Source organism: Gymnogyps californianus, unplaced genomic scaffold, assembly GCF_018139145.2.
Source record: "Gymnogyps californianus isolate 813 unplaced genomic scaffold, ASM1813914v2 HiC_scaffold_431, whole genome shotgun sequence".
NCBI lineage: Eukaryota > Metazoa > Chordata > Aves > Accipitriformes > Cathartidae > Gymnogyps > Gymnogyps californianus.
Genome location: NW_026114325.1, coordinates 1 through 11,608, shown reverse-complemented (window position 1 = coordinate 11,608; position 11,608 = coordinate 1). Strand labels below are relative to the sequence as shown.

Genomic DNA, 11,608 nt, shown 5'->3' with positions numbered 1-11,608 from the left:
TTGAAGGTCCAAATCATTGAGAGTCACTCCCTTAGACCCTGCTGGTATCTGGACCAGTGTGTAATAAAAACATTTGAACAAATACTACTTTAAAAAAAAATCAGCTGGCTTCAATAATGTGAAGATCTAGTTCTGGATAAGGTCTATGTGACAATTCGTGTGTTAAAAGGACACAGTCAACAGGAAAAAACTGCAGGCTGTGCTTACTGGAGTTAAATCACACAATATGAAGAAGTGAGTAGCGGGGGAACACGCAGTTTGGAGTGCCTACAGCACGTGATGGTCAAATTTCTAGTGAAGAGAATCTTTTGTCTTGCTGAGGGATCCTAAAAGTTCGGGTCAGACTTTTGTTGAACAGGATTGCCTCACTGTCAAATTTGGTGTTAACATGGAAGTCCTTTTCCGGCGCCCCCGTCTCTTCCCGCGCCCCCGTCTCTTCCCACGCCAGTGTCTCTTCCCGTGCCCCAGTCTCTTCCCGCGCTCCCGTCTCTTCCCGCGCTCCAGTCTGTTCCCGCGCCCCGTCGGTTCCCACGCCCCCTCGGTTCCCGCCCCCCCCCCCGCCCCCGTCGGTTCCCGCGCCCCCTCGGTTCCACGCCCCCCTCGGTTCCCACGCCCGCCTCGGTTCCCACGCCCCCTCGGTTCCCACGCCCCCCTCGGTTCCCGCGCCCCGTCGGTTCCCACGCCCCCATCGGTTCCCGCGCCCCTGTCTGTTCCTGCGCCCCCCTCGGTTCCCGCACTCCTGTCTGTTCCCGCGCCCCCGTCTTTTCCCGCGCCCCGTCTGTTCCCGCACCCCTGTCTGTTCCCATGCCCCCGTCTGTTCCCGCGCCCCATCTGTTCCCGCGCCCCCGTCTGTTCCCGCACCCCTGTCTGTTCCCACGCCCCCTGTCTGTTCCCGCGCCCCGTCGGTTCCCACGCCCCCGTCTGTTCCCACGCCCCCGTCGCTTCCCACGCCCCGTCTTTTCCCACGCCCCCGTCTTTCCCCGCACCCCCATCTTTTCCCCACGCCCCCGTCTTTTCCCCGCGCAGTTAGTAGCGGGGGAACACGCAGTTTGGAGTGCCTACAGCACGTGATGGTCAAATTTCTAGTGAAGAGAATCTTTTGTCTTGCTGAGGGATCCTAAAAAGCTTGATTCCTTTTCATGCTTCTGTGTCTGCAGCTGAATGTCAGCAAGCAAAACCAAGTTCCCCGACTCCTGCGTTGCGTGTCCTTGTCATGCTGCCCAATGTCCATAATGCTACTTGCACACCTCTTTGTCCCTCCAATGTCCAGTGGCCGTCTTCTCTTTCAACTGGTCTGGAGCTTAAAAATCAGTTGAAAAAGACTGGAGAGTGCACTTCTTTCTAGACATAGCTTCAGTCCACTTGGAAGCAAATGGGATTGGTTACCCAAGTCTTTGTGGAAGGTCCAAAGAGAGCCTAAGGTTTTGAGTGCCCCAGAATGCTCTTTTCAAGCAGGGTGCCAGGCACGTAAACAGCCTGTGATGGCGCAAGGAGTGCCCAGAACATCTTCAGCCCAACTCTGTTTTGTAGAAGCAGGTGTTTTCCTGCAACCTCGGCTAGCGTTGTGCTGCTCTTTAGAGGCTTGGGTGAGTGGTGTTGTCTTTGGCTGTGTGGGCTTCAGTGTGTTTCTAATGGGTGTGTCAACTAGTTAGGCGTTAAGGAGACTGGCAGTGTGGCTGAAGCCAATGCTTCCGCCGAAGAGAAAATCAAAGCTACGATGCTACCGATCACGTCTTGATGCCGGTATTGCATGTTAGGGACTGAATGTATATGCCTGAGGTCTGAATTCAGCCTTCACGTATAGCGGTTTGTGCCGTGACTGAGTGAGAGCCCTGAATGGAGCCCTCGCTGCGAATTGCGCTTTGGAGGAGGAGGAGCGGGTTTGTGTCTCTTGTCGGGGTGGGTGGTGAGCCAAGGGATGTTGCACCCTTAAGGAACCGGCAGTTAAGCCCAAGCATGTCGACCGAGTTCAAAACACTGCTCAAGGCTTTGGAGCATCCTGGCTCTATTCAGTGAGGAAAAGAAGTCTTTCAGTCGAGGAAGCCTTAGGCGAGGTAAAAGGAGAGGATGAAAGGCTTTTGGTGCTTCGAAGAATCATTGAAATGTCCTTTTAGGTGTGGGTCTTGAGGTGAGCTATGTCTGCATTTCTTTGCTTAACAGGAGAAAGATTTTGAGCCTGTTCCTGGAATGAAGAAGAGCCCAGGGATTCCAAGGAGTTTGATGATGGAGGTGAAAGATCCCAATCCCAAGGGCGCTATGCTGACAAACACTGGCAAATATGCAATACCAACTCTTCATGCATAAGTATGGAATTAATGGGACTGACCAAAAAGGGAATGAGAGAAAGCACGCGTAAATGTCTGCGTGGCAATGCAAGCAAGTTGGCCAGCATCTGTAATTACGGGGGAGGAAGCATTGTCGTTGTATCTTAACCTTACTATCTGTGATGCTTTCTAGTCTTAAAGGAGGGTGGTGCTGCTGTCGATGCCCCTGGCAGTTGCTTGAAGTGGTGGTACGCTAAGAATGCGTATTTCTGCCAAACATTTTGGTAGTGTTTGGAGGGGAGTGGTTCTCTTTGAAAGCGCCTTTTGCTTCTGTTCATGTTTCAAAGGCTTCTGGCAAACTTTAACAAGTAGCTGTCGGCCTGAGGCTTCCCCCGTCTCTGCCTTTTATCCGATCCCATGTGTGAAACAGCGTGAAGTTTTCCTGTTGCACTAAACTAAGAGAATCCTCCTGGGTGCTGACAGCAGTGGCTGTTTGACAATGCGCTCGGTAGCACTTGTGTTTTTCTGTCACGGATCTCCTTTTGTAGCAGCTGTAAGGTAGACTTCTTGCAGTTCTCAAATGTAATGAGTGGGAGGCTAACTTCATCCTGCGCCTGCAATTGCCATTTCCCGTCTGGCGACGGAGAGGTGGGATTCGTTTCAGCTGATTTGGAGCTGTGGACAAATGATTGTTGTAGTCGGAGGTAATTTCGTAGTTGATGCAAGGAATGGGAGAGTTCTGCAGAAGGGAAGTTGTTCCCCCCTCCCTCTTCTAGTGGTGTGGCTCCAGGAAAGGAGTTTAAACTACATGCCTACATTTTAGAAGGCTCCTGTGGAGCGAGAAGAATTCCATCTCTTACCTTCCTTGGATAAAATCCAAAGCCTAGAAAAGTTTTCCTTTACCCATCTTTAACTTTTTTCTTTTTCCTTCCCCACCCCCGCTCCAGGGAAGCTTATGCTAGAGGAAAGAAGGAAAAGCCTCCCTCTTTACCGGAGAGGCCGTCCTCCTCCTCCTCCTCCTCCTCAGACGATCCTATTCCAGATGAGTTGTTATGTCTCATTTGTAACGCTACAATGACTGGTGCAGTTGTTCTTGCCTGCTGTGGACAGAGTTCTTGCGACGAATGTGTTAGTCCCATGTTTGTTAATTTAAAACATCACAGCTGATCTTGTGAAAGCAGAAATAGGAGAGAACGAAATTACTTTCTTCCCAGTTCTGTTTAATACTGAAGTATACCCTGAAGAGGAAAGCGTCTAAAGGGAAAAAAAAAGGCAGCAAGCTTTTTTCCCTTGTCAGGTATCTAGTGGAATCCTCCTTCCATGCGGAAGGACGAGTCTGAGAAGAGTGCCTAATTGTGCAGGGGATTAGAGTATTGGATACTGAAGGCATTTAGTTTGTCCACAGCCCTGTCTCTCCTCCAGACTTCTGTAGGCATCTCTGGTGCCTTACTGTGGTCTGCAGCAAAGGGCTAGTTAGGCATTTAATGCACCTTCTTCTCCAGGGGAGAGGTGGTTAAAACCTTCAGAACTTGAGCCTGCTAATGGTTTTTTGAGATGGGTTTTATTCATGAAGCTTGAGCTTGGGGCCTTCTCACTGTACTGGAGAGTGGAAAAAAGACTAGCCGAAACATCAAGACACAGCCTACTCTACTTCTCCAAATGTTACAAGAGGGAAATATCAAAACTGTCCAGTTCTTTGCTGCATGCTAGAAATCTTTTACACTGTTGAATATTTGCAGCTTCGTGCTCTCAATTCAAGACCGTATTCACCCATTCATCATATACGGGTTTTTATAATTGATTAAAACCACCACATTTTCCTTAGTGTGGCTAAAAACTATTTGGATGATTCCAATTATTCACAGGTATTAGAACAGCATTACTGGACTCAGGAACATACGTGCCCAATGTGTCGTCACACAGATGTTTTGTCCCACCACTGACCTGTGCTTGGCATCGCAAACCCCCCCCATCTCTCTGCCCCCAGTAAGAGCCCTGAGACACCCATGAAGGAAAGGATGTCCATTCCCAGGGCACTGGGGTCAGGGCTTGGCCATCCTCCTTACTGAAACACATCAAGGGCTTTCACAGCCACCCCCACTTGGCTTTCTGCATGTGTCGCTGTGAAGGACTGGAAGCTGTCAATGTCTCAAACATTGTAGATAAGTAAAACCCTGAGTTTCAAACAGTGTCGGGAAGATAAGTAAATCGCTTGCAAGTGTTGAGACATTCTTTGGTTATCTAAAGAATGTGGAGGCCCGCTTGCAGATGTTAAGTATCTAAAGACATGTGGGGGTAGGGGCAGCCAGGACTTCGGCCTTCATCCCAGCAACCCTCAGGAGGCAGATTACAACCACCTAGCAACTGCCGGCGCAGGACCAGCCGACACGGAGGCAGGGACTAGAGACTGTATAAAAAAGGGAACCCTTCTCCACTTTGGTGCGCGCCCATCACCGGAGGATTGCCACGCTCGTCGCCGACATCGCGGGAAGATTGCCACGCTCGTCGCCGACATCGCGGGATCCAAGGGTGGTGACTATCTCTTTTCTTTCCCCCCCCCCCTTTCTTTTCTTTTTTCCTTATTCCTCTCTTTTCTCTCTTCTTGTGAACGTTTTGCTGCAACCCACGCTGCCCACCGTTATGCCTTCCGCAGTTTGGATTGTTCGAATAAAGCATTCAAAGTGATCGTTTGGTGTTGTTTCACCTTAATTTAGCCCAGGGGAATCCCAGAACCTCTACGGCCCTCTGGTCTGTCCGGTCCGGGTCGTAACAAATTTGGCGTAGTTGGCAGGATTCCCTCATTGGTGCTAAAGCGATCACTGGGACTAGGCTTTTACCAAAGCCCCTCTCTGAGAGGAGTCATACACCAGGGGAGACAGTCCTCTGAGGACTAGTACGGGATCTGGTCCCTATAATTGTACACTCATAATGGCCTCCCTGGGAGGACCGATTGTAGATTGTACCCCTCTCCTGGAGAGGTTAGAGGGCTATAGCGCCCGACCTTCTCTCTCTGGTATGACTTGGGCCCACAATAATTGGCACGATCCGCAAGCGGTAGCCGACAGAGTTTCCACCTTGGCTAAAGAACGAAAACTGAAACTAGGAAAGGGGAAGGCAGTAGTTTGTGCGGTTTTAGGAGCAGCTCTGGTGGCAGCACAACGGAATAAACACATGGCCCAACATGTGGAAGGGGAGACAATAAAATCCCTTCAAGATCTGGTGGGGGCTCTGCAGGAGCAATTAGGAAATGAGACAAGACATCTCTCTGATCAGCTTACCGCCGAGCGGGTGACTAACCAACGGCTACACACCGCTTTGATGGAAGCTTTGGAGCGGGAGCGAATATTGCGGGAACAATTAGATGAAATCCGCTCCCCAATTGTTGTAGAAAATTCGGATGCCGATTCTGACGAGGGGAAAAATCCAAAATCGTTATACCCTCTTAAAGACCTAGACCGTATAAAAGAAATATTTTCCCTCGGGGAGGGAGCTGTAATGCGACCTTTGATTAAAACTGAGACTGTGGATGGTGGTCAAGGAGGACCCCAACAAGTTACCACTCGTATCATTCCCTATTCTCCCACTGATTTGGGTAAAATTCAGGAGAAATATTCCCGGGGCCCCCGAGAAACTGAAACTGAATATGTGTGGAGAGTGTCTCTTACCGGGGGTGACCGTATCTTGCTGAGTGAGGACGAGGCGAGAGGATATTGGGGTCCGGGAGTTTTTCTAACCACAAATGACAATAGAGAACCCTGGTCCCTGACCCAAAGAGTGGCATACTGGGCGGGTGGATTGGATCCCATGGAAAGGGGAGACCCCTTCTCGATTAAAACGCCTACGGCGGGGCACATTTTAGAGAGTGTACAGAAAACTGCGTGCCTCCAGTTGATGCATGACCGGTTATTGGTTCCGCAACAGCCCTCTCCCATGCAATATGTGGCAGACCCCAACAGGTTGCATCCCCTTACAAGAGGATTACCTGATGCTTTGAAATTATATGCGGTGCAACTACAAGATCGGTTGAGGGCGCCTCGACCCCAGAGAAGGGGAGCCCCCCCGGAGACGACATGGGGAGAGGTGGCACAAGAATTGATTAATTACGGGAGACGGATGGGATTTACCGGCCAGGGAGAGACAAAATCCAAGGCGGACCTTAGGAGGGTGGAAGGCAATGGGCGAATAAAAGCTGCACCCCCGAGGCCGACGCGGCCCCCTGATAGTAAAAGATATGTCTTATGGACAGAAGGCATCTCAAAGGGGATTCCCAGGGAGGTGATGGATGGGTTACCCACCCCCAATCTGGAAAGTCTGGTGAAAAGCTGGGACAAAATAAAGGAATCCCCATCTCCCTCAAACCCCAAGGATTTTGTTCTCCCATCCCGGGAACCTGAAACAATAATCCCATCCGCCCCCCCCCGGAGACTGCATTGATCGATCTGAGCGTCCCGGAGTCGGGAAACCCCCTCCGCCGTCCCCAGTCGGTGAGCCGGGGGATGGCCGGTGGATCTATTTAAGGAGGCTCACAGAAAACGACAAAGGGGACTTGTTAATTACCTTTCCCCTGGGTCCCTTTAAAACTCCAGTCACCTTTTTAGTAGATACTGGAGCCCAGATGTCGGCTCTCCGGGAGGACGTGGCTAACCGCTACGGGATAGTGGCGGATAAAAAGCGAATTTGGGTTACTGATGTGTTTGGAAATTCCAGACCCCAACCGACTGCTCGAGTAAAATGCTGGTTGCCTGGGGACGAATCCCCGATAGAGGTTTTGATGATATTGGGGAGGTTGCCGACGAACATCTTGGGACTTGATTTGCTCCGAGGGCGTGCTTGGGTGGACTCGAAGGGAAAAGAGTGGGTGTTTGGTTTACCGACAGTCACGGTGCGACTGCTACAATCCGCGCCGGAATTACCCCCGTCTAAGGTTGTGAATGTTAAACCCTATCCTCTCCCTCTAGGAGCTAGAGAAGGGATTGCTCCTGTGATTTCAGACCTGAAAGAAAAGGGAATAATTATCCCTGTACATTCCCCCTATAATTCTCCCATTTGGCCTGTCCGCAAGCCAGACGGCAGATGGCGGCTAACAGTCGATTATCGGCACCTAAATGCCAATACAGGCCCCTTAACCACCGCGGTGCCAAACATAGCAGAACTAATCGTAACCATCCAGGAACAAGCACACCCGATTTTGGCAACCATTGATGTAAAAGATATGTTCTTTATGGTTCCCCTGCAGGACTCAGACAGAGAGCGTTTTGCTTTCACATGGGAAGGTGTACAATACACATTCACTCGCCTTCCCCAGGGCTATTGTCATTCACCGACTATTGCCCATTGTGCTTTAGCACAGGAACTTGCCCAAATTGCCCCCAGGGAAGGAGTCAAAAATATATCAGTATATTGATGATGTGCTAATCGGTGGCCCTGATGTTTCCGTGGTAGGACGGACTCAGGAAGACATAATTACCCATTTGGAAAATTTAGGACTCCAGATTCCAACAGGGAAAATACAACTCCCGTCCCCTGAAGTGAAATTTCTAGGCATCTGGTGGAGGGGAGGAACAGTGTGCATTCCCTCAGAGACCTTAACTACCCTCCAGCAAGTGAAAGCGCCTGGTAACAAAAGGGAGCTTCAACACGCTTTAGGCCTACTGGTATTCTGGAGAAAACATATTCCGGACTTTTCTATTATAGCTCGACCTTTATATGACCTGACGAGGAAAAGAACCTCTTGGGAGTGGACCCCTGTCCATGAGGAAGCCTTAAAACTATTGATCTTTGAGGCTGGGGTATACCAGGCTTTAGGGCCAATACACCCGACTGATCCACTCCATATTGAGTGGGGCTTTGCCATCCACGGCCTATCAATACACATGTGGCAGCGTGGACCTGAAGGACCAACTCGCCCTGTCGGGTTCTACTCGAGAAGCTTCAAAGATGCTGAAAAACGATATTCAATTTGGGAGAAGGGTCTTTTTGTAGTTAATCTAGCCCTACAGGAGGCTGAAAAAATCACAAAGCAACAACCGATTATTTTGAGAGGGCCCTTTAAGGTCCTGAAGCCAGTGCTGGCTGGGACCCCACCCCCAGCAGGGGTTGCACAGCGAGAAACAGTCAGGAAATGGTATGCGCAGTTAGATCACTATTGTCATGCACGAAGGGTAGAAGAAGGGGCACTTAAGGTACTCCAAATACAGGAGCCACCTGATAGCCAATCCAACCAGGATACCCCTCCTTCCCTTATAAAACCAGCTCCTCCATTTGAACCTCATTTGAAAAATGTGTGGTTTACTGATGCGTCCTCAAAAAGGGAGGGAAAGGTGTGGAAATATCGGGCAGTAGCCTTACATGTTGATTCAGGGGAGCGGATTATAACGGAAGGGGAGGGAAGTGCTCAGGTGGGGGAGTTGGTGGCAGTGTGGAGTGTGATTAAAAGAGAAGCTGAGAACAAAGAATTGACTTTTATTTACACAGATTCATACGCTGTATTCAAAGGATGTACCGAGTGGCTCCCCTTCTGGGAACAGAATCAATGGGAGGTTAATCGCATACCCGTGTGGCAGAGGGAAAAGTGGGAGGAAATATTAGAGGTTGCTAAACAGGGGACTTTCTTGGTGGGATGGGTAGCCGCACACCAGAGGGGGGATCAGCCAGCCCATATTTGGAACAATCAGGTAGATTTGCTGACACGTTTAGCTCCAATGGCAGTGGAAGCCGAAGAAAAAGAGTGGGAGCGCCTGCTGGAGTGGTTACACGTGAGACGCGGTCATTCAGGAGTTAAAGATCTTTTCAGGGAGGCTGGTAGCAGAGGCTGGCCAGTAACTCGGGAACTGTGTAACACGATCACTTCTGCTTGCAGTCAGTGCCGCACCCGATTAGAGCGGCATCCCTTGCAAGGACCCCCTCTCCACTTACGGGACGGAAAGGGTCTCTGGGAAACTTGGCAAGTAGATTACATAGGTCCTTTCAAAAAATCAGAGGGAAAACAGTATATTTTGGTTGGGGTAGAAGTCGTCTCCGGCCTTGTTCAAGCCGAAGCAGTGGCACGAGCTACCAGGGAAAATATGGTAAAAGTGTTAAAGCGATGGTTCAGTTACCTACCCAAACCTAAATCTATCCAATCTGACAATGGCAGCCACTTTACTGCCGGGGTGGTTCAAGAATGGGCAAAGGATGAAGGAGTTCAATGGACATTCCATACCCCTTACTATCCCCAGGCTAACGGGATAGTAGAAAGAACGAATGGGTTATTAAAACATGCTCTCAAGCTGCACAGTGCTGGGTGGCCCGCACGGCTCCCGGACGCTGTGGCAAAGGTTAACAACAGGTGGGGAAAGAACGGATGTCCCAAACTCACTGCTTTCTGTCCGAAACCCCCCTCTTCACTGCCGGGAAAAAGGGAAGATGAAGACCCAGAAAAACCCCTCCATTATCCGGGACAGCCAGTTTTGGCTGATCTGCCAACTATAGGGGAAGTACCCCTCACTCTAAAAACCCCACTGAATCTTTACACATGGGTGGCTACTGACGCCCACGGGAAAGACCATCGCATTCACACCCGATGGATAATCCCGTCTTTCTAATATATGTATTACAGGTTGACAGAAGCCCATCGTGGGACTTAGGGTTTCAGTTGTTCAGCGGGTCATTCTTTGCATTGTTTGCCTGATCCTGTTAGGCCCGTTGCTGTTCTTTATTAGGGAATAGATGGTGTGGGGAAAGTTTATATTCTTACTTTGTGAATGTATAATCTTGTCTCAATCAACGGGGAATCTGAATAACCAACCCAACCTGGCATGGGAATTGATTACTGGTTTCGTCTGAATCTGGAATCGAACAGACCAAGGGTTTTGCGTGGACCTCCCTACGTCCGCGTCAGAGGGTCTCAAATTTGCCGTTATTTGGTTAAATCTCTCACGAGTGTTAAATTCAAAATTAGAAATGTTAAACCAAAAGTGTATTCAGAATACTCTCTGGAAGGAACAATGTTTGTGGGGAATTGACTACGCACCTTCTCTGGGGTGGGAAGCTGACTACATACCCTCTCCGGTAGCCTATAAGTTTCCAGTTAACACGACCTGGAGGGATATGTGGAAGGCTACATGCTGGAAGCAACAGCTCTGCATAGGAACTATGAGTGCTACCCTTGCAGCCCGAGAGGGTTGGACAGCATGTCCCCAGGAAGTGCAACTCCCTTGCATGTCTGTACTGAATTCGAAGTGGTGTCCCCGGGAGGAGATCCCTTGTAATCTGGTACGTTGGTGGGACCCTCCCCCTCACGGTGAACCCCTACAACATGAATATAATGTTCCGCTGTCCCCAGGTTGGTGTATTCAGATTCCTCGCAGATGGGGTGGCTATGCCCACCAGAATCGTTCTCGTTATGAATATGCTTGGTCCCTTAAGCATGCTTTACGTGATAATTGATGCACGGGAAATAGATCCCCTACCCTATAAGAACACCCCCTTAATGACCTGTTCACGGACCATTGATTGTAAATCGTTAACATGGGACCCTATAGAAACATGGTATGTCTCAGAATTGCGAACTTTCATTCGGGATATGTGTACTTGCTGGGGTTTTCCGGTACCAGGATTTAAACGTAGAGACCCCAGGTGTAAAGGGCCCATTACCAGTCGAAAAACTGCATTAAAATGTGGAGTCACACTTACCCACGAAACCAAGTGGAACCTTGTGTGGAAAGGAGGAATCAGAGTAACTAAATCCTATGACCCATTAACGTGCTCCACTATGAGATATCCATCCCCTCAGGGCACCTTTTGGGCATGTTCGAATGGGAAAAATGTACTCACACCTGCATGTACACGAAATGGCAGGTTTACGCTGTACCATCGGCGTTCCAACAATGTGCCCTTCTAAAGTGTTCAATTTCTCAGTGCCCCATCATAACAGAAGGCGCCGGGAAAGTGATGGACCCGAGACGTGACCTGAGTGGGCAGTGCATGGAGTTCAGGTGCCTGATTATTACACCTGGGGCATGACAACATCTCTGATGTTGGAGAATATATTTACCCCATATGTGACCCTTAAAAGGCACCAATTCGTTTTAGAAAATCTGACCTGGCAAGTACACGTCCTAAGCAATTGGACCCGTTATGCTTTCGGGGAAACAAATTTACAGGTTCAACAAGTGTCTAAAATGGCTTTGCAAAACAGATTAGCTTTAGATATGTTATTGTTAAAGGAGCAAGGTGTATGTGGAATGTTAAATCTCACCGATGGAGAATGCTGTCTCACCATACACAATGCAACTACCACCATAGAAGAAGCGCGAGAGAAGATGAGAGAGGTAACAGAGAAAACCGGAGAACTTTTTCAAGCG

General features: G+C 49.6%; 1 protein-coding gene across 1 annotated transcript; it reads left to right on the top strand.

Annotated features, from left to right (window-relative positions):
• Positions 1-5,192: 5,192 nt before the first annotated feature.
• On the top strand, positions 5,193-7,467 carry LOC127028809 (uncharacterized; the record flags this gene model as incomplete). The annotated part of the gene is made up of 2 exons (XM_050914501.1): positions 5,193-6,573; positions 7,223-7,467. Coding segments are annotated over exons 1-2 (1,626 nt in total), but the record flags the coding sequence as incomplete, so codon positions are not given.
• Between the last annotated feature and the right edge of the window lie 4,141 nt (positions 7,468-11,608).